Source organism: Rattus norvegicus, chromosome 3 (genome assembly GCF_021556685.1).
Source record: "Rattus norvegicus strain SHRSP/BbbUtx chromosome 3, alternate assembly SHRSP_T2T, whole genome shotgun sequence".
Lineage (NCBI taxonomy): Eukaryota > Metazoa > Chordata > Mammalia > Rodentia > Muridae > Rattus > Rattus norvegicus.
The window spans coordinates 169560015-169587238 of NC_141536.1; the positions used below are offsets into that span (position 1 = coordinate 169560015).

The following is a 27224-nucleotide window of genomic DNA, read 5'->3' on the forward strand; positions in this document are numbered from 1 at the left end:
ATGAGCCTATGGGAGCCATACTTAAGTGTTCTGAACTGCTGAGCTGTCTCTCCTGCTTCAGCCTCTAGGTTTTCTATTGATTTATCACTTTCAGTGATGCCGAAATTAATCCCGCAACATTAATCCTTGTAGAAGATTTCTACACTTTTCATGTAGAAGACATTTTCTCATCACTAACTGTTGTTTGAGTCACAGTAAGATTGTTTTTTCCTGACTGCTTTTCATGAGATTTGTCGGGTGGGCCTTCAGGGTTGTTGGTAATTCGTTGTTTTAAACATTGCTGGTCATGACTAGCTCATTCTCCCCTTTACCTATCTCACAGGTATCTGACTCAGTGAGTGGGCAGACTGTTGTGGACCCCAAAGGCTATCTGACGGACCTAAACTCTATGATCCCAACCCATGGTGGCGATATAAAGTGAGTATGCTGCAGAATTGATGGGTTGAAATGGGAACTTTAATTGCTTACTATGTTGTGGAGTTTTTTTTTTAAAGAATATACAGTCAACCCCAAAAGTACAACAATGCCAAGCAACCAGAGCTTCCAGGGACTAAGCCACTACCTAAAGACTATACATGGACTGACCCTGGACTCTGACCCCATAGGTAGCAATGAATATCCTAGTAAGAGCACCAGTGGAAGGGGAAGCCCTGGGTCCTGCTAAGACTGAACCCCCAGTGAACTAGTCTATGGGGGGAGGGTTGGGAGGGGAACACCCATAAGGAAGGAGAGGGGGGAGGGGGATGTTTGCCCGGAAACCGGGAAAGGGAATAACACTCGAAATGTATATAAGAAATACTCAAGTTAATAAAAAAAAAAAAAAAAGAATATACAGTCAAAATATGACATGGATGTTCTGAGAAATTAGAAGTGTATTTGTGTTCTTTTACTATGTATATTAAATATTTTACAAATAATAAGGTCAATGCCTGTGGTGAGCTAGAAAGCAGCTTGTAGATTGTCTGGTGTTTCCTGTCTGGATATTCAGGCTTCAGTTTGTTTACTCAGTGCCCCCGTAGAGTAGCTCTTTTGGATTTTATGTCTTCAGCATGTTTCCCTTAGCAATTTATTCTGTGTCTTAAGGGGATGCCTTCTCCCAGGCTCTTGCCACACCCTCTAATAGTGTGGCCTGATTTTTTGTGCCTTTTGACCTTTACAGTGACATCAAGAAAGCACGACTACTTCTTAAATCTGTTCGAGAAACAAACCCTCATCATCCACCAGCCTGGATTGCGTCAGCTCGCCTGGAAGAAGTCACTGGAAAGTTACAAGTGGCTCGAAACCTTATTATGAAAGGGACAGAGATGTGCCCCAAGGTAAAGCCATAGCAGCATATTCTCTCGACAGCTGCATGTGCCCATACTAGAGTCAGAGCAAGGTTATGAACAGAAGGAAAGGAAAGTCTTTACGACTTTTGTGTGGAGCAGAGGCTGGCCTAACATAATGGCAGGGTCAGCATCACTGAAAGTGATAAACCTGGCAGCTTGTCAGGTCACACAATATAGAAAACCTAGAGTTGACTCAGAAGAGATGGCTCAGCGGTTGAGAGCATGGGCTCGTCTTCTAGAGGACCTAGACTTGATTTCCAGGTGCCATAGGGCAGCTCACAGCTGCCTGTCATCCAGTTCCAGGGGATCTGATGCCCTCTTCTGGATATGCATCCAAGCAAAACACCTGTATGCATCAAATAAGAATAAGTAAATCGGAAAAAAAAACAAAAAACAAAACAACAACAAAACACAGATTAGTGCTGTCTCTCAGAATATTCTAGCACTTGTGTTTTGGAAGGTGGGATGATTAGGACGAATTTAGAAAGTGTTAATAAAACCAACAATGTCATGTACTCTTCTGTGTAAACTAGGTATATCTGATAATGAAAGAAAACCTCTGTGAAATTCTTTGAATTTTAGGTAAAAATTAGAGCTTCCCAGGCAGTCATACCTGCCCATGTTCTTATTGTTCTTTGTTTTTTCCCCTAGAGTGAAGATGTCTGGCTAGAAGCAGCTAGGTTACAGCCTGGGGACACAGCCAAGGCTGTGGTGGCACAAGCTGTCCGTCATCTCCCACAGTCTGTTAGGATTTACATTAGAGCAGCAGAACTAGAAACAGACATTCGAGCAAAGAAGCGTGTTCTTCGGAAAGGTAAGCCTCTCTGGGAGGTACCCCTTAAACTGTGCCTTGAAGGTGTTCTTGCTTTATGATGTTTTGTTCTCTTGGAGAGCAGTTCACTCTTCCTTTGCTCAGACGTTTTGCGAGGGTAGTTAAGAAGCTGGTAAAGTTGCCAGTCCTTTTTTCTGGGCTAGTTGCTTTTGCCCTTGGAGTTCTATAGAGAATGGACTCCAGTAGAAATGTTCCCACACTGACTGAAGGGCACCGTTTTTACCTTTCTATAGTGTGTGAGCTCAACAATCACTGTCATCCAATTTTTCCTTATTCATAATACAGGAACAGGTTTGTGACTCTCTAAGTATATAGTCCCTCCAGGATAGCTTGTGTTCTGGAAATGGAATTTTGAAGTGCACAAAGGTAGAGAAAGAAGTAGTACAGAAACACCACTATTACCATGTGCACACACCAAGCAAATGCTAAGTATGTGCCATACCGGAGTTAGGATTTTCTTTTCCCTCTTGTGTGGGTATCAAGGGTTAGCTCTCTACGTGCATTAGTGACCAAGTGACCTAGACCCTGTTGAGGTCTGGATCATCAGTTGGTGCTTTTGCTTCTTTTTATTATAGGCGCTCGCGCTCTCTCTCTCTCTCTCTCTCTCCATCTCTCTCCCTCCCTCCCTCCTTCCCTCCCTCTCTCTCCCTCTGTGTGTGTGTGTGTGTGTGTGTGTGTGTGTGTGTGTGTGTATGTGTGTGTGTCTATCTCTATTTCTATCTATCTCTCAGATAGAATCTTACATGTAGCCCAGGCTAGCCTCAAATGCATAATCTTTTTGGTTTTGCTGTGTGGGTTTTGCGTACAGGTACTCAGTATCGTGCCATATTCTTCTCCTAACTTTATACTTGCAAATAGAAACACTAAATAAGACTGAAGACCCTCTGACCTGTAAAATGATCTCCTCAGAGAATGGAGGCAACTTGATTACCCCCTGGGAGTCAGTGCTGGTCTCACAGCTTGACTGAATTGTTCTAGGCCTCTTGGTGGCGAGGTTTGGAGAAGTAAAAGTAGGGCATGAAGCCTATGGGAGCTTCTCCAACAGCATTGCACATTCAGAGACCTATGTGCTCTGTTGTATAGGTTAACGGATGCACGTGGTGTATGTGGTATTACTTCATGTTAGGTTGAGGCCTTGACTTACAAGGCATTTTTGTCTTCTGGTGCTCTTAGGAGCTTTGGGAAACATCCAGCTAGTCTTCCAGGCACCATGCTGACTAAAGTGAGGAACAGATAGAAGGCCCATCCTGCCGAATCTGTGTCTTAGTTAGGGTTCTATTGCTGGAAAGAGACATCATGTCCATGGGAACTCCCCCTGCTTCCTGCCTCCTGAAACAGGGTTTCTCTGTGTAACAGAGCCCCGACTGTCTTAGACTCACTTTTTGTAGACCAGGCGTTTGCCTCTGCCTTCTGAGTGCTGGGATTGAAGGGATGGCCCTGCCTCACCATAGCAACTCTTATAAAGGAAAACATCTGATTGAGGCTGGCTTACAGTTCAGAGGTTTAGTCCATTATCCTCCTGGACAGAAGCATGATGGCACGCAGGCAGACATGGCGTTGGAGAAGCAGCTGAGAGCTCTATATCTGGATCCACAGTCAGTGGGAAGAGACTGTGACTTGAGCTTCTGAAACCTCAAAACCCACCCTCAATGAAACCCTAACTCCGAAAGGCCGCACAGGCTACACTCCAATAATGCTACTCCCTATGAGTCTGTGGGGGTGGGGAGGGCATTTTCATTCAGACCATCTCTCAGTCGCCTCAGTGACTTTAACCCTAGGTCGGGGCTTTTTCCTTCTTAGTCCTGCGGTCCTAAGGCTTTTCTAGAGCCATGAATCTGCTCGTAGGGTAGCAGACAAGTTAGCTTCTAGTTGTGGGAAGTGTCTGCCTGTGACTCAGTCATCCTACTGGAATCCACGCTGTACTTGCTTTTGCTCCACCCATCTTTTCTGCTCTATTTCCAACCTGACAAAGCTGCACGTCTGCCTTGCTCATGGTCAGGTGTGTTCGAGGTTTTTAGCCATTCCTAGTTCCCTGCTGGGATCATCTTCCTCATAGGTGAACAGATGTGCAGGAGAATTCAGCTCTCTTCTTTGTCGAGGATCAGCACAGTTGGTGCTGGTGGTGTTGGATCTGTGGAGTGAGAAGAACCCAGACTCACTGTTGTTGTCTGTCCCTTTAGGACTCACCACATGGCAAAACCCAGAGTACTTGGCAGTAGGCAGGAGGGTGCCCCTGTAGAGTTCAGGCTCTGAGATTAGGTGTCATTGCAGTAGGAGTACTGGGTTTCATCATAGAAGGGAAGTCCCAATGTGCCTCAGACCTTGGGACCCTGCAAAATTCCCGCAAGGGTAGGTAGGCCCTTTGGCTTTGTATAGAATGTCTCCCATTTTTCTGGCATGCACATCTCAAGTCAGCATAGTGATGTACACCTAAGGCTTAGTCTGTGTGCAGTGGCGCAGCCGGTCTGCTCTGGCTCTATGAGAAGGAAAGGAACATTGCAGAGACTGCCTGCCCTGCTAGATGGCACAGAGGCCTAGAGGAACGAAGCCCTCACACATAGCAGGAGAGTTCTGCCACTGTTGAGTAGGCTAAACTACTCAGCAGGCCACACTGTGTTTATGTGGTTCCCTCAGAAACCGGCTTTATGGTTGGTTACAGATCGCCTTCAAACCCAGCAATGACAATGACATCACCCAGAGGTGACAGGGACCACGCGTGGCAATTGCCAGACATTCATTCATAGCGTCCATTTGGTTTACCTCTCACCTTTACCTGTGATCGGTTACATCACAGCTTAAATAAAAGGCAGATCCTCTTGACCTTTGCACTCTCTCTTTTCTCTCTTTAACCCCCTTCGTCTTCGTTGCCCCCTTTTGTCCCCTTCCTCCACAATAAACCTCTCTCATGTGGAACTACACTGGCCTGGTGTGGTCTGCCATGATTCTATCACAACATTGGTGCCGAACTTAGTGCGGACACCCGATTGGCATTGTGTATTACAACCCAGAAGTCCTGGACTCAAGTGATCCTCCTGTCTCAGCCAACCAAGTAGCTGGGACTACAGGCATGTGCCACACAGCCCTGGAGCAGTGGCTGCGATTCCTGGGTTTCGTCACCAATGTTGTGATAGAATCATGGCTCACTTCCAGACAGACCATACCTTGGGTCTATTTTCAGCATCGTTGGCCTATGTGCTTACAGGAAATCGGATCCTTAGGGAACTGTTTGGGAAACGCTATGGCGTCTCAAGACTAGAGTTATATTTCATTTGTTAGTTCCAAGCAGTCATCACCAACCCTATAGGAAGCTGGTTAAAGGCTTGTTTTTGACCTAACTGCCAGTGTCTGAGGCCTCCCTTACCCTCATACTACAGATCTCTGGGTCATCTGCCCTGCTTTTAGCTTCTTAGTGAATAGGATCTGAAGAAGAGATCCTGATGCTTAAAACAAAAGTGTGGCGGCACCTAGCTACACATTACAGCGCTCTTGAGTTGTCTCCTTTTCCTGACATCAGTCCAAGTTCTTTTGAAAATGAGCCAAAGTATGGCAAAACCTTGAGTGCCCTTTGTTAGCGTTCACCCTGCCAGCTGCACAGAGCCAATTGCACAGAGCCTCCTGGGATCATTGCTGCTTTCCTTTCCATGATTTCTTTTTACTCATCACAGCCTGCTCAGTGGACCCTTCCCTAGGGTAATCACGTGTATGCAACTTGAGTTTGGTTTTTAAATTTGTTGTCGTCTCTGTTGTTCTGGGGGTTTTTTTGTTTGTTTGTTTGTTTGTTTGTTTGTTTTTGTGTGTTTTGTTTTACTGGAACTAGCACATGTAGACCAGGCTGGCCTTGAACTCACAGAGATCCTCCTGTCTTTGCTTCCCAGGTGCTGGGATTAAAGGCATGTACTATCCAGCTTTTAATTTTTTTTAGTGTGTGTGTGTGTGTGTGTGTGTGTGCGCGTGCGAGCGTGCGAGCGTGCGTGCGTGCGTGCGTGCGTGCGTGCGTGCGTGTGTGTGTGTGTGTGTGTGTGTGATGGCATGCATTTGGAGATCAGAGGACAACTTGCAGGAGTCAGTTCTTTCTACCATGTGAGTCTCTGAAATTTAACTCGGGTGTTGAGGATTGGTGTGGGTGGTGTACTTCCTGAGCTATCTACCTCCTGCAGCTCGTTTACTGACGCTAATTTCCAGTGCAGCGGTGCACTCCTGTAACCTGAAAAGCACTTACCACCAAGACAGATTGATTGTTCAGGAAAGACAGATTGCGTATATTCTTCACAACCTCTGCTCCAACAGGCATAGCTACTTTCAGCCCCCACTTTCAACCCTAGGCTCCCAGTGCTATTGTTAATGCGCTTTCCTATACAGACAGTTTTTTTCTTTTCTTTTTTATGGCTTTAGAAAATGTGTGTGTGTGTGTGTGTGTATGTGTGTGTGTGTGTGTGTGTGTGTGTGTGTGTGTGTGTACGTGTACACCATAGTGTACAGATGGAATTTAGAGGACAACTTACTTGTAGGACTAGATTCTCTCCTGATTATTCCCATTTGGGGAATTCAGCTCAGATTTTCAGGCTTTGTGGTAAGTGCTTTTTACCTGCTGAGCCATCTCTGCAGCCTTCTTTGTGGCCTTTTGAGGCAGCGTTTCACTGTATATCCCTCACTGGCCTGGAACTTACCCTGTAGCTCAGGATGGCCCTGAGCTTAAGGTGTTTCTCCTGACTCTGCCCTCTGAGTACTCAGGTTACAGGAGTGCACTGCTGCACTGGCTTTTGGACACTGGTGGCTTATTTTGTCTTTGTTTTTTTCATGCCACTCTAATAAAAGAGTGACTATGTCACGGTGGTGTCCTCATTCTGTCAGTTGTTGTGTCAGTGAACAGCATGCAGACATGCCTGGTCAGTGTGTACTGGGGTTAAACTGAGTCTGGATGTTACCATGTCGTTATTTTATCATTAAGATTCTAGGGCTGGAGAGATAGCTCAGCGGTTAAGAGCACCCGACTGCTCTTCCAGAGGTCATGAGTTCAAATCCCAGCAGCCACATGGTGGCTCACAACCATCTGTAAAGAGATCCGATGCCCTCTTCTGGTGTGTCTGAAGACAGCTACGTGTACTCATATATAATAAATGAATAAATCTTCAAAAAAAAATTCTAGAAGAAGGGAGGTTAATCCTGTAGGTTCCATGTAGTGTAGCCATGAAGGTTTGTTTTGGGTTTTTTTGTTTTTTGGGTTTTTTTTGTGAATTGGAAGGTAGAGCTGGAGGCTCTATAGAATCAAGTGGGACTTTTGTTTTTAAAATTAAAAAAAAAATTCTGTGTATGAGCATTTTGCCTACATGTACATCTCTGTACCTCATGCATACCTTGTGCCCACAGAGGCCTGAAAAGGATAATCCCCTGGGGCTGGACTTACTGAAGGTTGTCATCTGCCATGTGGGTGCTAGAAATCAAACCGTGGTCCTCTGAAAGAACAGCCAGTGCCCTTAATTGCAGAGCCATCTCTCTAGCCCCCAAAACTAGTTTATTTATTCATTTATTTTATTTTGTTGCACATATGTCTGTGTGCCACATGCATGCATTACCTTCAGAGGCCAGAAGAGCATCAGATTTCCCCAGGACTGGAGCTACAGTTGTAAGTAAGCCACAGTGTGGGTGCTAGGGACAGAATCTGTATCCTCTGCAACAGCAGCAAGTGCTCAGAATCAGTGAGCCATTGGCTAGCCCTTGACAGTCTCATCATTTATCCCTGGTTGGCCTTTGCTGCATAGACCAGGTTGGCCTTGAACTCAGAGATTCTCTCTGCCTCTCAAGTACTAGGATTAAAGTTATGTACTACCACGACCAGGTTTTTTGTTTGTTTTTCATTTTTGTATGTGTGTGAGAGAAAATGAGTGTCAGGAAGGAGAGCTCTCTGTTCTCCATTGTGAGGTGAGATTAAGCAGTAGCTGAGGAACGTATGAAATCCTTTATAGATTTCAGTTGCCATCTGGAGCAGAGATAAGTGCCATTTGTCTGTCTGTCTTTCAGGTTTTGTCATTGGGAGTGATGTTGGTAGCATTGTAATTCTGTTATTCTTCCTGCTGTTCTGACCAGAATTATTCTAAGGTGAACTTTCTTATATCAAAGTTTAGCTATTCTGATTTTTAGTAAATGCTTGACTCAGGTTTATTTGCTGCTTCCAGAGTATCAACTGTTCTCCAGCATTTCTTAGTGGGAACTAATAAGATTTATTTACTTAAGATTTAAGACTGAATTTTTTCTAACGCTAGGTATTAAACCCAGGATCTTGTGTGTAGCAGTCAAGCACTTTACTACTGAGCTACAGCATCCCTGATTTTTAACATTTTAAATCTTTTAAGAAGCATTGTCTCTTTTAGCCAGGTTAACCCTGGTCCTGTTGCTCTGTTTAATTTAGACACCTTCCTATCTCAGCTTCCCAAGCAGCTAGGTCTGTGACTGTTCCTCGATGAACCTGACTCATGTTCTTTCTTTAGCTTTGGTCATGAGCACCTCGGTTTTAATGTATTCCATAGGTTTGAACACCTTGTGGCATAGGTAGGAGGTGGTGATGGTATTGAATCCAAGTTTCATACATGTAGCACAAGTGCTTTATCAGTGACCCACATTGCAGTTTTTACAATGACCTCTTTCACTCACAGTTTCCCTTGAGTTTAAGTCACCTACATTCAACCACAACATGAAAACTAATAGAAAAATGTAGAAATAGTCAGGGTATGGGGACTTATCCCAGCCTGTGAAAGGTAGAGGTGGATCAGGAATTTAGTACATAGAGATATCCTTGATGGTATAGCAAGTTTAAGGGTATATGAAATCCTGTATGTGTGTAAAGGAAGTATAAGCTCACACATCCTAAAGCTTGCAGAAATCAGTCCTTCAGAAGTTTAAGTCACATGGTGTTCTAGGAAGTATGGTGAAACTTCTGCCACCCTGACAAGAACCTGGACTGCCTCTGTGGAGTGTCCATGCTACTGGCCAATCAGTGAGTCACTTTCCCAGTTACCTAAGGATAACACAGGTATCACATACACATACATATTCTGGTATGCTACAGAATATCCCATCACTGTTCTGTAGGAGTTTTTTAGAGATTGCTTATGACTCTTTCTTCTTTTTTAAAAATTTAGGTATTAAATCCCCTGCTCCCCCTTTGAGACATGATTTCTCTGTGTAGCTTTGGCTATCCTGGAACTTGCTCTGTAGACCAGGCTGGCCTCTAACTTACAGAGATCTGTCTGCCTCTGTCTCCAGAATGCTAAGATTAAAGGCATGAGCCACCACCACCCAGCATAAAGTTTTATGTATTCTTAAGGGAAAATATAATCATGAAGGTTTTTTGACACTGGCCATTTGTAATGTATTTTTAGTAAATGATATGTGTATTTAAGGTATATAGCTTGAGGTCTTGTTTTGTTATTTCCACACATGGTTTCTCTGTATAGTCTTGACTGTCCTGAAACTCACTTTGTATTGTATTACAATTCCTACTGATACAACTTCAATGATATTGACTGTTCCTTTCTTTTTCCTACATCAAGATGCTTCCTGTCTGGCTTTATGTATACCCCATTATCAAAGGATCCACAAAATGTGTGGGGTGTGGGTAGAAAGGGGAGGGCATTTCTTATTCAACTGCAGTAACCTTCCTGGCACTCTTGTTATTTGACCTTTTCTAGCCCTTGAGCATGTTCCAAACTCCGTTCGATTGTGGAAAGCAGCTGTTGAGCTTGAAGAGCCTGAAGATGCTAGAATCATGCTGAGCCGAGCAGTAGAGTGCTGTCCCACCAGTGTAGAGGTGAGTGTACAATAGCTGCCAAGTAAGGTAACAGGTGGCTTCAGTTGTCGTGGTACAGGTGGAAGTACGCTGCATGTAGTAGGTATGAAATACAAATGAATGGAGCACAGTGCATGTGGTAGGTGGACAAAACTGAGTTTTCTTTGTTCATCCTTGATAGCTATAGAAAACTGTGTTACGAACTGTACTCTGGCACACATGCACATTCACACTCACACTAAAATAAAGTCAGTGCACACTTTGAGGTGGAATGCTATAGTCAGTAGCTTTGAGGCATGAGAACTCCAGGGGGTTAAGTTTCATCATACAACTGTCTGTGAACCCACCTTGCTCACCTTTGGCCTAGCACCTACTGTCAAGTCTGGCACACTGCACATTTAAAGAATCCCATCAACTTTTTGTGTTAACCAGTGTCAGAAGTATACCTACACATTTGATGTAGTGAAAGGGCTCCTATGAATGATATAGGTTCTATTTAAGCTTTCAGAAAGCACTTTGCAGAAGTGCTTTGGGCCACTGAGACTGGCTTGCCATCCAGCCTAGAAGACACTACTGGTGCCACCAGCATTCAACACACCTCTCTCTCTCTCTCTCTCTCTCTCTCTCTCTCTCTCTCTCTCTCTCTCTCTCTGGCTTTTTTTTGTGTAGCTCTGGCTTGCTTTGGCAAGGCTGGAAACTTATGAAAATGCTCGAAAGGTCTTAAATAAAGCACGTGAGAACATTCCTACAGATCGGCACATCTGGATCACCGCTGCCAAGCTTGAGGAGGCCAATGGGAACACTCAGATGGTGGAGAAGATCATTGACCGAGCCATCACGTCTCTTCGGGCCAATGGTGTAGAGATTAATCGCGAACAGTGGATCCAGGTAAGCTTTACTCAGGGTCCTGTTCTAAATGGAGTTAGTTGTGCTTGGTATTAGATACATGTGCCAGCACTTGAGGATTGCAAGTTTAAGGCCAGGCAGGGCTCTGTTTTGAATGAATGAGTAAGTAAATACAGTTTTTAAGGATTTTATTTTATTTTTATAGGTGCTTGACTGCTTGCGTATTTGTGCTCCAGAAGATGAACTAGAGTTACAGATAGATAAGCTGCCATGTGTGTTGGGAGTTGAACCAGATCCTCTAAAAGAGTAACCAGTGCTTCTAATTACTGAGTCCTTTCTCCCTCTTCTACGGATGCTTTTTGAGTATGAGGTCTTACATAGGGTAGCACTGGAGAGTTCCCACACTGGCAAAAGGAAAGGGCTCATTGTGAGTTTGCTCCGTATGCTGCTGCTTTCGACAGACCCAATACCTTGAGTTGTTTTGTGTTATATGAAGACTTGGGTGACTAGCATTTTTTTGCTAGTTGTTTTAGAGTTAATATTGCTGTGATTAAATACCATGGCCAAAAGCAACTTGGCTTATACTTCCATATCACTGTTCATCATCAAAAGAAGTCAGGACAGGGAACTCAAACAGGGCAGAAGCTTGGAGGCAGGGGATGATGCAGAGGTCTTTGAGGGGTGCTTACTTGCTGGCTCCTCATGGCTTTCGTAAGTTTCTACCCTTGCTAAAGCAAGCCAGAGCTACACAAAAAGGCACCAGGAAAAAAAATTAAAGGAAAAGTGTGTTGAATGCTGGTGGCACCAAGTACACCAGGCTAGCCTCAAATTTAGTGAACTGTCTGGCTGTGCGTTTGGAGTGCTGAGATTAAAGGTTGAAGGCTTGTGCTATCATGCCCGGCCATGCCTGGCTTTTTATGTGGGTACTTGGAGAGAATCTGAACTCATATTCTCATAGGTTAAATTATAAACTCTTTTTCCTGCTGGCCACTTAGTTCCCAAGAGCAATGACTCTGGCACTAATTACTTATTAAATGTGTTGGCCATAAGCTTTGGCTCATTCCCAGACTGTCTCTTAACTAATTTAAATTATGCTGTCTACCACTTGGTTAGATACCTCGTTTTGGTCTTGACCTGCATACATACACACAAAGTTTCACCTCTTGATTCTGAACAGAATCAAGGAGATTTGAAGTCTTGATTGTCAAAGCTCCTTCCCTGTATAGTCCTAACCTCCTCTCACTTGCAGTGCAGTGTAACAAAAGGATCAGATACCATGCTGACCTGAAAATGGTTTAACATCTCTCTTTTTTTTGGAACTGGGGACCGAACCCAGGGCCTAGCGCTTGCTAGGCAAGCGCTCTACCACTGAGCTAAATCCCCAACCCCATGGTTTAACATCTTACAGAAGAAAATACCTTATAGTTTCTATAGAAGACAGCTGTAGTGTACTCATATAAATAAAATAAATCTTTTAAAAAAATACACTTTTTAAAAAAAGATTTATTTATTTAATGTATCTGAGTGCACTGTAGCTGTCTTCAGACAAACCACAACAAGGCATCAGATACCATTACAGATGGTTGTGAGTCACCATATGGTTGCTGGGAATTGAACACAGGATCTCTGGAAGAGCAGTCAGTGCTCTTAACCGATGAATTCTCTCTCCAGCCCAAGATACTTTATTATACCCAACTTTGAGCAATACATTCCTGTTTAATTATTTAGAACTTTTTTTTTTTTGGATAAAAATTGGATATAGATATTGTGATGGTTTGTATTTGCTTGGCCCAGGGAACGGGCACTGTTAGAAAGTGTGGCCCTGTTGGAGTAGGTGTGCACTCTGGGTGTGGGCTTTAAGACCCTCATCCTAGCTTTCAGGAAGTCAGTATTCCACTAGAAGCCTTCAGATGAAGTTGTAGAACTCTCAGCTCCTCCTGCACCATGCCTGGATTCTACCATGTTCCCACCTTGATGATAATGAACTGAACCTCTGACCCTGTAAACCAGTCCCAATTAAATGTTGTCCTATAAGAGCTGCCGTGGTCATGGCATCTTTTCACAGCAATAAAACCCTAAGACAGGTGTATCTTCTCTCTGTGTCCCAAATCTGCTTCCCTAAAATCAGAAGTCCTTGCTGCATGCTGGCCTGTGCAGTAGACTGTTTCTGTGGCCAGTCTTCTGCTCTAACCCAGGCTTTCATCTAATCTCCCTTGTAGCTAGAGTTCCCACCAACAGTTCTTCTTATATGCGTCAAAGTTACCTCCCCCCACCCCTTTTAAGTTGTGAGTTCTAGTCCAAAGGGTGTAAGTATTTTTTAGCTTGCCTTTTACTCCCAGTCCTTTCAAAGTTTCTTTAGCTCAAAGTATGCGCCACTATGCAGCCTTGTTTTAATGTGTTTGGGGGCACGTTCTATATAGTGTACGTGTAGAAATCAGAAGGCAACTTTTTGGAGTTGGATCTCTCCTACGGATTAAATCAAGTTACCAGGATTTTATAGCAAATGCCTTTACTTTCTTACCAGCCTCCCTATCCCCATCTCCTCACATCTTTAAAATAATTTTTTCCACAGTTTTAGGAATTGAACCCAGAGCCTTGAATAAATATTCTAGGCAAGTGGGTGCCACTGGAGCATTATATAACTTCCTGCCCTTTCTCATTAATTTTGAGACAAGGTCTTATTCAGTATTGCAAGATAACTTTGGACTATGGTCATTATGCTTCTACCTTACAAATAGCTGGAATTACAGGTGTCTACCACCACACTTGGCTTTTTATTTTAAAATAAAAATAATTTCAGATATCCTGGAATGTTGCAAAACTGGGGTTTCTAGATTTTTTTTTTAGTGTAAGAGCCTAATAATATAGCTTCTGTGTGCAGCAGGATCTTGCTTAAAATGCACTGTATGTATAAATATGGTTTCATTCAGTCATGCATGTTTATTAAGCACTTAAATGAAGGGTAATTAGGGCATACCCATCAAGGAAGAGACAATATGGCAGATATGCTATTCAGGATACATGCCCAAGACAGTGAGTAGGTGCGTTATTAGTTGCCATTCAGGACTAGCACTCACTTAACTAAAAAATCGAAACAAAATTTATGTTTCTCCTTCAGGATGCTGAGGAGTGTGACAGGGCAGGGAGTGTGGCCACGTGCCAGGCCGTCATGCGTGCTGTGATCGGTATCGGGATAGAGGAGGAAGATCGCAAACACACCTGGATGGAAGACGCTGACAGTGTAAGCTTGCTTGCTTGCTTGCTTCCCAGTCCGTAGCCTTGTCAGGAATGGTGGCCCCATTAATGCACAGGTTGCTTTCCATATCTTCTCCCCCTCCTTCTCTTCTGTCTCCTTAAAATTCTTTCTGGTGCACTTGATTTTATTTGTATTTTTTGTCTGCTGTGGTCCTTGGGCTGGAGAGTTTCCTTCTTTACCTTCCTCATTGCTGGGACCCCAGGAGCATGCGTTGCACCTACTTCAACACACAGTCGTAAGGTAGCAGAGGTGTATGAACAGGAGTTTAAGTCTGAGTGTTACTAAATGGAGGAGCAGCTATTACAGAGGTGTGGCTACATCACAGCGTGCTCAACTGAGACCCTCACAGCCCCAGGGCTCCTCCTGCTTCTGCTTCCTCTGCAGACTGCATTTCAGGAAACATTTCAAATAGAGTTGCTGCCTCTTTGAGATTATGTCTTCAAAAGAGTCTCCCAGAAGGAAAACCATAGGGCTGCATTGGTAAGCATGTTTAGGATATTAATACTGGAGGAATGGTGATTTGTGCAAGCCTTTATCCCAGCACACAGGAGGCAAGCACATCTGAGTTAGTGGCCAACCTGCTCTACAAAGTGAGTTCCAGGATAGCCAGGGCTACACCGAGAAACACTGTCTCAGAAAACAAAAATATCAACAAAAAACAGAACAGATAAACACAAACAGGGCACATACCTTTAACCCTAGCACTTAGGAGACAGAGGTGGATCATGTGAGTTTGAGGCCAGTCTGGCTACCTAGCATGTTCCGTGCCAGCCAGGATTGTGTGGAGACCGTGTCTCAAAACAAAGCAAAGCAAACAAAAAGTTGCTAAAAACAGGTAAGACAGTCTATTCATTTATTTATTTAGTAGTAATTTTGGAAGAAAACAGATTTATTGAGTATATTACAAGGAAGCAGCAGGCTAGGCAGTAGGTAGAATACAGTTTGAGCCTGTTATTATTTATTGTTTGTTTGTTTTTGAAACAAGGTCTCGCAGGTGGCTCTGGCTGGCCTGGGACTCTCTGTGTAGACAAGGCTGGCTTCAAATCAGAAAAATCTGCTTGCCTCCACCTCTTAAGTGATTGGATTAAAGGTATGCAGTGCCACCTAGCTTTTTTTTTTTTCTCTCTCTCATTAATTTTGAGACAAGGTATTGCAGTATTGCGGGCTAGCTTTTGGACTATTATGCTTGGTCATTATGCTTCTACCTTACACGTATCTATATCTAGTACCACCGCACTTGACTTTTTATTTTACAATAAAAATAGTTTCAACTGGGAGACAGAGGCAGGTGGATCTCTATGAGTTTGAGGCCAGCCTGATCTAGAAACCATGTATGTACCAGGACAGCCTGGGATACATAGAGAAACCCTGTCTCAAAAGTTAATAAACAAACAAACAAACAAACAAACAAACAAATAAATAGAAAATGTTTTCAGATACCCAGGAATATTGCAGAATTACAGTTTGCACATGTCCTTTATCCTCATTCCTTATACTTACCTACTTTACCTGTGCCTCATCACTTTGACACACTTGCATCATTTCCCTACTCTACACATTGCTGTGGGTTCCTTAGCACATAGTGTCAGGATCAGAATGTGAGGCTGGAATATGCTGTTCGTAGTCTTTAGATCTTCCTCAAATCTCACCAACTTCCAGGTGTCCTCCTTTAAAAAATTTTCATATATATATCTTCAGGTGATAATGGCTCACCCTTTTGATCCCAACACTCAGAGGCATAGGCAGGTTATCTCTGCGAGTTCAAGGTCAGCCTGTTCTACTGATCAAGTTCCCAGACAGCCTGGGCCACATAGCCTCAGGTCAACCTTAACCTGAAAAAGACCTTTAAAGGGCTTCAGTCTGTCTTTGTTTCATGAATCTCCTTTTTATTATTTATTTGGTTGGTTCGTTATCTGATGCTAGGGTGGAACCAGGGACCTGAGCAGGTCCTCTACCAATAAGCTACACCTCCTACCCAAATCAAGATTTTTGAGTACTAGGAGCCAGTGGTTTTACGGAAGACATTTTGACCTGGCTGTTTTGCTGTTTGCTTGTGGCTTGATCGAGGTTTGTCTTTAGCAGTACAGTGTCAGGTCTTCCTTCATACAAAGTGTATACCTGTTGAGTTCTGATCCTGATGTGCTCTGCAGATGTACAGACAACGTGTTCACTCTGACCAGCTGCCCCAGGCAGCAGTTGTTAGGACTTTGTTGTAATCTTACTGTCGTTTCCTTTGTAAGCATTTTTCGAGGAAGCATTTTGAAATTATGTTGGTATCCTCCAAGCATTAACTTACTGGTTTGAGGATCTGTTAATAATGGTTGTTTTGTTATTTTTCTTTTTTTTTCTTTATTTCTTTGTTTTAGACAGTCTTACTGTATAGCACAGGCTGACCTCAAACTGACAGCAGTCCTTCTTTAGTCTCCCAATGCAAAGTTTATAGGCAAAAGCCTCTAAGCCAAAGTAATGAAAATTTTTTTCACTGAAATGGTTGTTTCTATGGCATATGCCAAGCGATGATTTTCTGTGTTTTGTTTTTTGGCTCTTTAAAACTGTATGTGTGTATGTGTATGTATGTTGTGTGTATGTGTGTTGTGTGTATGTTGGATGGATGGGTGAATGGATGGGTGGATGGAATGTAAATGAGTAGTCACAGAGGCCAGAAGACAGCATCAAATCCCCTGGAACTAGAGCTACAGATGGTTGTGCTGAGTCCTCTGGAAAGGCAGCCAGTGCTCTTAACTGCTGAGCCATTTCTTCAGCTCCCACTTTTATTTTTTGTCCACATCTCGTGTGGACAAGTCTGGCCTTACACTTTGTGTGTAACTGAAGAGGACTTCTGATCCTCATCCTTTATCTCCCAAGTAGTAGAGTTGTATGTGTGAATCAGAGTGTCTGGTTTATGTAGTGTTAGAGATTGAACCCAAGACCCTGTAAACGGCCAGCAGTGAAGCATTCTACCAATGGCTTTACATCTCCAGTCTTTATGAGAAAACTTTTGAGAAAAGATCTTGCTGTGTAGCCTAGGCCGGATTCAAACTTAGGATTTTCTTGCCTGAGCCTCCAGTTCAGTTCAGTTTATTTATTATTTTTGATACTGAGGTTTAGACCCAGGACCTAATACATGTTAGGTGAGTGCTGTACCACTGACCTATAGCCTAAGTCTGTAAGCCCTTTAAAAAACCCTCTGTGGGTTGAAACTTCATAGTCATCTGCGTAGACCAGTGATTCATTGTTAGCTGTGGTGCCTCTGTGTGGATCTCTCAGTCAGTCTCTGTCTCTGTCTCTCTCTGTCTCTCTCTCTGTCTCCGTCTCCCTCTCTGCCCCCCGCCCCCCCTCTCTCTTTGTTTTTGGAGATAGGGTTTGTCTTAAGTCCTTGCTGTCCTGGAACTCACTGTGTGACCAGGTTTTCTGGAACTCAGAGATCTGCCTGCCTCTGCCTCCCAAGTGCTGGGAGTAGAGGTCTGCACCACCACCCCTGGCTCATCCTCTCTTTTCTCTACTTTCTTGATGTACCCTAGGCCGGCCTTGACTCACGAAACTCTTCTCTCTGCCTCTGGAGTGCTGGGATCTCAGGCACGTGCTGTTCTCAGCTTTCCTCAGTTTTTGTCACTTAACTACACTTACTAACCACAGCTGTTTTCTTCTTCGTGCAGGAATGAGAAGTAATGTTTCTAGTGTGCTTAGAAATATGGGGTGCTCCTCGTGCTCCTTCCTGTGTGGGTTGGCCTACCACCCTGGGCCCTGGACACTGTTCCTTGGTGCTGTAGGCAGTTAAGGCAATAGAGGTTTTAAAATTTTTTTGCAGCTGACCTCATTGCTTTGGCCAGCAGCCACACAGAAGCGTGTAGACCAGGTCTGCTCTGTCTAGAGTCTAACCCTTCTAGATACATATTCCTGGTCAGGATACAATATCCAAGGAAAGGTCCTTCTTGACTTCTCTGGTGGTTGGATCAGAGTCAGGTTATATGATTGATGTGGGGGGATTGGGTCCAATGAAAATCTGGGTATACCTCCCTGTTTCTACACATATTGTGGGGTTTTGGACACTAACGGGCTCATTCATTGGCATCTCTCCTCTATGAAGATACCTGACCAAGAGTTTTGCATAAGCAAATAACTTCCCTATGGTATGTACATGGCTGTGAGTGCAGCCCCACCTGGGCTTTTTTTTTTTTTAACTTGAGTTATAGATGGTTATTGTGGGTGCTGGCAATTGAATTCTCCAGTCTTCTGGAAGAGCAGCCAGTGTTCTTAACTGGCAACCCATCTCTCCAGCCCCTACCTATCACTTGATGTATATGAATGTTGGGTGTGTTTTGTTTTGCTTTTTAAGGCTTATTTTTATTTTCGTGCATCTATATATATGTCTTAGAGTTTATATTGGTAAAAAGAGACACCATAACCACAGCAACTCTTTTTTTTTTTTTTTTTTTTTTCTTTTTTTCGGAGCTGGGGACCGAACCCAGGGCCTTGTGCTTGCTAGGCAAGCGCTCTACCACTGAGCTAAATCCCCAACCCCCACAGCAACTCTTATAAGGGAAAACATTTTAATTGGGGCTGGCGTACAGTTTCAGAGGTTTAATCCATTGTTGTCAGGGTGGGTGGGAAGCATGGCACTGAGTAGGCAAACAGGAAGAGCTGAGAGTTGTACATCTGGATTTGCAGACAGCAGAAAATAACAGTGACACCTTGGCCAGGCTTGAGCTTCTGAGACCTCAAAGCCCACCCCTCATGGCACATCTCCTGTAACAAAGCCACACCCACTCCAACAACGCCACAGTTCCTAATAGTGCCGCTCCCTATGGGCCTATGGGGGTCACTTTTATTTAAAGCACCACAATACATGTAGGTATGCATGTGCTGGGTTTCTGCAGATACCTGCAGCGGCCAGAAGAGGGCGCCATATCCCCTGGAGCTGGAGTTACTGGTAAACTACCTGATTTGAGTATTGGCAGCCAAATTTGTAGCCTCTGTAAGAATACCAACCACTGAGTCATTTGTCTCTCCAGCCCCTAAAGTCACTTGAACATAGAAAAAATATTTGAGGATCTAGGCCTAAGGGTGCAGCCCTTGTTACACAGCTCTTTAGAAACCTAAGATAAGCCTGCAATTTCAAGGCCAGCCTGGTAACTGACAGAGACTGTTTCAAAATAACAACTAGAAAAGAGTGAAGAGTGTAGCTGGAAGGTAGAGTGCTTATCCAAGGCCCTGGCATTGGGTTTAATCCCTGGTGTTGGAGGAGAGGTTGGGGGTAGGGAAACTAAAGGAAGCAGAGCCTAATGGTGTCTTCTGTGATTCTACTAGATTGGTGGGCTTCTTTTCCTCTTTGTGTTGATTTGTCTTGCACAGGTTTTGAATAGCCTAACTTTTTTTTTTTTTTTTTGATGGTTGTGAGCCACCATGTGGTTGCTGGGAATTGAACTCAGGACCTCTGGAAGAGCAGTCAGTGCTCTTAACCACTGAGCCATCTCTCCAGCCCTAGCCTAACCTTTTTAATGGAAAATAATAGTACTCCTAGTTAAAAAAATCAGTGTGTGTGTGTGTGTGTGTGTAGTATAGCCCAGTGTATGTGCATACATACACACTTGCCTTAGCCATAGCCCTACACATGTGCATGCTTGTGTGCATGTGTTTCCTGCAGGTAAAAACTGGTATTCCTCTTACCAGCTCTCCTTGCATGCCAGGTGCCAGAAGGCTGCCTTCTGGACCTTTTTCAGGATTTGTGTCCCCATCCTCAGGTGTCCTTGTCTTAGATTGTAGTTTGATTAGATCAGTGCCATAGCGTATTTGCTACCAGATGTCATTACTGAGGATTACAAGAGGCTTCAAAAAGTATAATTATCTGCTCAATGGCAATCCTGAATTACTTTCCTCATAGTGTCTCTCTCCTCTAGTGTGTGGCCCACAATGCCCTGGAGTGTGCACGAGCCATATATGCCTATGCCCTACAAGTCTTCCCCAGCAAGAAAAGTGTGTGGTTACGAGCTGCATACTTTGAGAAGAACCATGGTACCAGGTATGTGGTATGTTCCCACTTCTATCTGCATGGTGCTGGGTTCAAACCTCACTTCCCTCAAGATCTGTACAACAGCATTTTGGGTCTCTCTCTGATCGTGAGCAGGTTATACTTTTGTGGCCCTTGGGACTTTGAAACTGCCTCCTTCCTTATAGCCCTTCAGTGATTGGATTATCACTATTTTATAGTTGAGAAACCAAGGCATCTTGGAAGCCTGTTCTTTACTAGTGCCCCATGGGTCTAAGAGTTTCCAATGCAGGCTGTTAGTGCTGGGGCACTGCCTTTAGCAGTGGGCGGTACAGTGTCAGGGTCCGTGCAGTCTGTTTCTCATTTACGTTGCTCTAACTTTCTGGGGTTTGGCTGGTTTTTGTACACAGAAGGAGGTCCTTGACAATTTCCTTTAATTGTACCCTTTAATTGGAAAAACCTTTGGGTCTGCCTTATTGGCTGTAAATGCTGATTAAATTAGGCATTGTAATTTCTTGTTTTAAATATGTAACTCTCTAGGGTTTGGGGCTCATGTCCCTGGGTACTCTGTATCGTCCTCTGTGGGTCCTCAGCTCTTCCCTATGTTGGGTGGACACAGACCTTGCTGGTTTCATCAAGGTTGTAGCTGTGACTTTGAGCCCTCATTTCTTCTCTGATGTTATTTGATGTTAATTCTCACAGGCTTTTCCTTACCCTGCCAGCTGCCCTGGTATTTTAGAGTTAACTCCTTAGGGACTTGAGGACTTTGTAAAATGATCCTTATGACTCACTTTGTAGAATGTCACTTGGTATAGTCATGTCAGGTGTGGGTTGAGACTTGATGACCATGGCCTTAGTGTATGTTGCTGTCCACTCATAAGTTTCAATGGCTAGTTCCCTCCTACAACCTATTTTCTCCTTTGCTGCTAGTTCACAGACTGAAGAGGAAAGTTGTCAATACTTGGACCCAGGGCTCTGGGGAACATGGTGTTGTTTCTGTAGTCACTTTCTGTATGACATGGTTTTGCATATTCTTTGATTTACCCCTGAGCATGAGGGCTCATAGGGTTCATCAGTGAAGGTGGTATGACCATGAGGTGGTAGTGAACCAGAGATAACCCAGAGACTTCATACCCAGTGTCCAAGGCTGACAAATATTCTTGCTCAGTAATGTCCTAAAATTACTCTCAGTGAGCCCTTTTGGGGGAAGGGAGCAGGATTAGGGACCTTAATCTTTATTAGTGAATCCAGGGTATCCTCTGTGCTCAAGATAAAAAGGCCCTCGCTGTCAGCAGACTGCCATGTTATCGGTGCCCCAGGACACATGGCTGTAAAAGGCTCTGCTGTTTAAACAATGCTTTGCTTTATAGAGCACTCTTCAGTAGTTGATTTTAGATTCTTTATTGAAGGAAAGATTTCCCCACACTCTCCCCATCATAAAATCTTGTAAATCATTAATAGGGCCGAACTTTGGAGTGGTAGCTGTCTTTTCAACATCTTGGTAGCTGTGTGCTCTGATTTATGGCTTTGGCCCTAGTGACCATGTCCTCTCTCTTGCAGGGAGTCTTTGGAAGCGCTCTTGCAGAGGGCTGTGGCCCACTGCCCCAAGGCAGAGGTGCTGTGGCTCATGGGTGCCAAGTCGAAGTGGCTGGCAGGGGATGTCCCTGCAGCAAGAAGCATCCTGGCCCTGGCCTTTCAGGTGGGTGAAGGACACCTGCCCTGGAAGGGCCATGAACACGAGCTCAGCTTTGGTGCTGCTGTAGCCTCAGAATTTATCCTATACACATTCTTTAGGGTACGCCATGATCTAGTCTAGAGACACTAACTTACGTGCATGGCTTGATCTGTGGGGCCAAAGCATGAAGAACACCCGGACCAGGAACATTGACCTCTTAGTGTCTTCTACCTAGTATGGTTATAGGCCGGGTATTCTCGAGTAGAAGACCAGAGCGAAGCCACCTGGGGACCTCTGTGAGAGGAGCCCATTAAAACAGTCATACTTCCCTGGACTGACTAGGTCTGGCTGCTACAGCATGTATAGTGTATATGTAGCAGGCATGGTGACTTTGTGTGTGTGTGTGTCTGTTTACCCCCCGCCCCCTTTTTTTTTAAGGACAGGATCTTTTACTGAACCTGGAGCTTAGAGCTTTCGATTTTGGTTTGTCTGGACATCAGTTGGTCTTTAGAATCCATCTCTCCCCACCCTCCAGTATTGGGGTTACAGACGTGCATTGCCATGCCTGACTTTTATGTGGTTGCCAGTAAGCACTTTACCCACTGAGGTATCTCCCCAGTCAACATTTGAAAAATATTTCTATCAAAAAAATCCTAATATTTTATCATAACATAGGTGTTAGATTCTTTTTAATAAGTTATACAGTGCTATTTAAATATCAGTAATCAAATTTGTCTCTTATGAGATAACAGAAACACCAGAAAACTAGGGTCGATCTTTTGCTCCAGCTGTCACCTGGAGAGGACACAGGGGCGGGTGATAGTGCTGTGCAGAGTAATTGATGTTCTTCCACATATGGTTTTCTCCTCTAGTTGCATGCCAGAATTCTAAGATGGTTGGTTCTCCTTTCCCATATCTGTAGGCACATGGCTATGTAGCAGAATTCCCAGAGCGGGGTGGGTACAAGTTTTGCGTGCACCACTTTTACATCTCCTGGACAGTGTATCTGTGTAGCTTGGCCCATGCCTTTGGGAGCCCTTTACACTTCGTTATCTGCACCTTGAACATCTTTCTACCCTGACCACATGGTGTGGTGTGCCGGGGGAAGGGATTAAACTAGATATAGCAACTCCCAACACAAAGGCATGCATTTTAAAGGTTGTGTAGAACTTAGACAGGTCCTAGAGAGGGCGCTGTAGAGCACTAACATTGTTGCCTCATCTCTGTACAAGAGTGAAAACAAATGCGGAGTTTTGTTTCTGTTTTCACCCTATAAGCTTGGGTCCTGGCTGAGGTCTTCCCTGTGACCCCCCAGCTTGTAGCTTGTGCAGGAGTGTACTGATACTAACTCATACTAGTCCTGCATCAGGGAGAGGGCCAGCTCAGGTTTCAGAATGCCTGTTTTTGATGAAGAGTGATCTAGCCTTGGTCACTTTTGTGCTGAGCCTTTCTGATGCAGCTGCATTTGTTCTCCAGGCCAACCCCAACAGCGAAGAGATCTGGCTGGCGGCTGTGAAGCTGGAGTCAGAGAACAATGAGTACGAGCGAGCCCGGAGGCTGCTGGCCAAGGCCCGGAGCAGCGCACCCACCGCCCGTGTGAGTGGTGACTGGTGGGTTGGGGAGGTTGGCTGGGTTCCTCTTGGCTCCTACATGGCATTTGGAAGGAGTGAGATGGGTGGCACAGCTCGACCCCAGCCCAGTCTTGGTCCTGGGCTTTAGCATGCATCCCTTATTTATCTGTACCTTTTGTATTCACAAGAGAGCTAATAAAAACTTAAGTGGCCCAGGACAGATGTGTGAAAGATGTGTGACTTTAAGCATGTGGTGTGGAGATAGCATCCAGATAAGTGGTGGATACGCCCTCCCTCATGTGGCAGTGCTTCTCGGCTTTGCAGGTGTTCATGAAGTCTGTGAAGCTGGAGTGGGTGCTGGGGAACATCACTGCCGCACAGGAGCTGTGCGAGGAGGCTCTGAGGCACTATGAAGATTTCCCCAAGCTGTGGATGATGAAGGGGCAGATTGAGGAGCAAGGAGAGCTGATGGAGAGGGCCCGGGAGGCCTACAACCAGGGGGTGAGTCTGTCAGGATATCTTAGAGAACGCAGCAGCAGGGCATAGTCATTTTCACACACCTCTGAAAAAGGTGGAGGGGCAGTGGTCAGTGATAGAACTTTGTGCTTGGGCCTGAGCCTTTGCTCTTCCTGTGGCTGTGGATACTGTGGTTTTTTCCTACAAAGTTGCACACCCTGTATTTGGGATATGTAGGGTTCGTTCGGTAGGTACATCAAAAGCAGCATAGTGAACACACTGTGCATGAAGTGCACACCCTGTATACACATGTACGTGACACATATACAAAGTCCTACAGGCATCCTTTATTGTACATGTACATAACACCATTACACACAGTAAACCAATGCATTCCTGTTTGCATGTGCACAGCACAGAGCCAGTCGAGTACGGAGTACATACCTAACAGCCCTGAAGTACTCCTGGAAACTGACCACAATTCTCAGTCTTTTGTAGATGCTCTCTGAGCTCTTATTTTGTACTTTTTTTTTTTGGTCACAGTTGAAGAAATGTCCTCACTCCACGCCACTGTGGCTCTTGCTTTCCCGGCTAGAGGAAAAGATTGGGCAGCTGACTCGTGCTCGGGCCATTTTAGAGAAATCTCGTCTGAAAAACCCAAAGAACCCTGGGCTGTGGTGAGTGTTGATACCTGGGCTGTGGTGAGTGTTGGTACCTGGGCTGTGGTGAGTGTTGATGATACCTGGGCTGTGGTGAGTGTTGATACCTGGGCTGTGGTGAGTGTTGGTACCTGGGCTGTGGTGAGTGTTGATACCTGGGCTGTGGTGAGTGTTGATACCTGGGCTGTGGTGAGTGTTGATACCTGGGCTGTGGTGAGTGTTGGTACCTGGGCTGTGGTGAGTGTTGGTACCTGGGCTGTGGTGAGTGTTGGTACCTGGGCTGTGGTGAGTGTTGATGATACCTGGGCTGTGGTGAGTGTTGATACCTGGGCTGTGGTGAGTGTTGATGATACCTGGGCTGTGGTGAGTGTTGATACCTGGGCTGTGGTGAGTGTTGGTACCTGGGCTGTGGTGAGTGTTGGTACCTGGGCTGTGGTGAGTGTTGGTACCTGGGCTGTGGTGAGTGTTGATACCTGGGCTGTGGTGAGTGTTGATACCTGGGCTGTAGTGAGTGTTGATACCTGGGCTGTGGTGAGTGTTGATACCTGGGCTGTGGTGAGTGTTGGTACCTGGGCTGTGGTGAGTGTTGATACCTGGGCTGTGGTGAGTGTTGGTACCTGGGCTGTGGTGAGTGTTGGTACCTGGGCTGTGGTGAGTGTTGATGATACCTGGGCTGTGGTGAGTGTTGGTACCTGGGCTGTGGTGAGTGTTGGTACCTGGGCTGTGGTGAGTGTTGGTACCTGGGCTGTGGTGAGTGTTGGTACCTGGGCTGTGGTGAGTGTTGGTACCTGGGCTGTGGTGAGTGTTGGTACCTGGGCTGTGGTGAGTGTTGGTACCTGGGCTGTGGTGAGTGTTGGTACCTGGGCTGTGGTGAGTGTTGGTACCTGGGCTGTGGTGAGTGTTGGTACCTGGGCTGTGGTGAGTGTTGGTACCTGGGCTGTGGTGAGTGTTGATGATACCTGGGCTGTGGTGAGTGTTGGTACCTGGGCTGTGGTGAGTGTTGGTACCTGGGCTGTGGTGAGTGTTGGTACCTGGGCTGTGGTGAGTGTTGGTACCTGGGCTGTGGTGAGTGTTGGTACCTGGGCTGTGGTGAGTGTTGATGATACCTGGGCTGTGGTGAGTGTTGATACCTGGGCTGTGGTGAGTGTTGGTACCTGGGCTGTGGTGAGTGTTGGTACCTGGGCTGTGGTGAGTGTTGGTACCTGGGCTGTGGTGAGTGTTGGTACCTGGGCTGTGGTGAGTGTTGATACCTGGGCTGTGGTGAGTGTTGATACCTGGGCTGTGGTGAGTGTTGATACCTGGGCTGTGGTGAGTGTTGATACCTGGGCTGTGGTGAGTGTTGATACCTGGGCTGTGGTGAGTGTTGGTACCTGGGCTGTGGTGAGTGTTGGTACCTGGGCTGTGGTGAGTGTTGATACCTGGGCTGTGGTGAGTGTTGATACCTGGGCTGTGGTGAGTGTTGGTACCTGGGCTGTGGTGAGTGTTGGTACCTGGGCTGTGGTGAGTGTTGGTACCTGGGCTGTGGTGAGTGTTGATGATACCTGGGCTGTGGTGAGTGTTGATGATACCTGGGCTGTGGTGAGTGTTGATGATACCTGGGCTGTGGTGAGTGTTGGTACCTGGGCTGTGGTGAGTGTTGGTACCTGGGCTGTGGTGAGTGTTGATACCTGGGCTGTGGTGAGTGTTGGTACCTGGGCTGTGGTGAGTGTTGGTACCTGGGCTGTGGTGAGTGTTGGTAATCAGCTCAGCCCCCTTAGAGACTGTCCTCAGCTCCCTCTTCATGTTAGCCCAGGCCCCTGTGGCCTCAGTATCGGTGACAGCTTCTGTGAGGGTCATAGTCCTGTTTGGGAGAGCTGGGTCTAGATGGTAAGTGTGCTTTTGGTGAAGTGTTCTAAGATGTCAGGGAGTGGAGCTGAGAAATGGACTATAAAAGGAGCAACAGGAAGACCTGGAGTAACATGAAGGAGCCGAGTAGTACTAGTACTCCCTGGTACCGGAGATGAGTGCAGAAGGCTAGGGAGTTAGACCAGGCTGGGCCACATGGATAGTGGATGCAGAGTCCAGCCAGAGGTTAGGCTGGGATGTGAGAGGACACTGCTGAGGGGTTGTTCTTAGGTGCCTGCCTGTATGGTCTGTGCCTGTTCCCTTATCTTCACTTGTGTCTGCTTCCTATGGACTCTGGGATCTCAGGTGGGGCTGCTGCCTGCTGACAGGCTGTGGACACCAGTGCTGCCATCTGTAGAGAGTGGGATTCTACCCCCTTCTAAGAGACAAGAGCCTCCTTTACTGGAGTGGGGAAAGAGTGCTTGCTGAGCAAATTTGACAATCTGAGTTTGAAGACGTTTCCAGAAGTGGTCCTCTGACTTCCACATATAACATGACAGTGATAATAAAGTAAAAATGTAAAAGCCTTTTAAAAGGGTCTCTGGCAGAAGGCCAGCTAGAGTAGTTGGCTACGCTATGATAATGGGGATGTCCCATCTCTGGACCTCTTTTCCTAGGTTGGAGTCAGTGCGGCTGGAGTACCGGGCAGGGCTGAAGAATATTGCCAATACCCTCATGGCCAAGGCGCTGCAGGAGTGCCCTAACTCTGGTAAGGACTCCTGGCCACGTAGTATGGCACCGAGGAAATCTTCTGTGGGATAGGATCAGTTGATTTCCAGGAACTCCTTTGAGATACAACCTGTATGTCCCATTTCAGTCTAGCCTCGCTGATGTGGTTACAAAGACTTCAGAATAAACCCTCAGTTTCAGTATGGGGGAGTTTGATTTCATGTTCTGAGGCACTGTCATTTTTCTAAGCTGTTATTGGTGTGTGTGTGTGTGTGTGTG

General features: G+C 45.4%; 1 protein-coding gene across 3 annotated transcripts in view; it reads left to right on the forward strand.

Annotated features, from left to right (window-relative positions):
- The window catches only part of Prpf6 (pre-mRNA processing factor 6), a 64539-nt gene that overhangs the window by 32842 nt on the left and 4473 nt on the right, over positions 1 to 27224 (forward strand). For 2 of the 3 annotated variants that reach the window (XR_015683263.1, NM_001079766.1), the window contains exons 7-18: positions 323 to 417; positions 1160 to 1316; positions 1980 to 2142; positions 9846 to 9964; positions 10613 to 10831; positions 13908 to 14030; positions 19943 to 20064; positions 21592 to 21730; positions 23183 to 23302; positions 23602 to 23778; positions 24277 to 24410; positions 26894 to 26985. Coding sequence is in view for 1 of the 3 variants with exons in the window: in NM_001079766.1 (NP_001073234.1) it covers positions 323 to 417; positions 1160 to 1316; positions 1980 to 2142; positions 9846 to 9964; positions 10613 to 10831; positions 13908 to 14030; positions 19943 to 20064; positions 21592 to 21730; positions 23183 to 23302; positions 23602 to 23778; positions 24277 to 24410; positions 26894 to 26985 (1660 nt within the window). In the remaining 2 variants the exon portion in view is untranslated. Of the gene's footprint in view, positions 1 to 322; positions 418 to 1159; positions 1317 to 1979; positions 2143 to 9845; positions 9965 to 10612; positions 10832 to 13907; positions 14526 to 15030; positions 15136 to 19942; positions 20065 to 21591; positions 21731 to 23182; positions 23303 to 23601; positions 23779 to 24276; positions 24411 to 26893; positions 26986 to 27224 lie in introns of those variants that run through there. The other variant, XR_015683264.1, reaches the window with a different exon arrangement.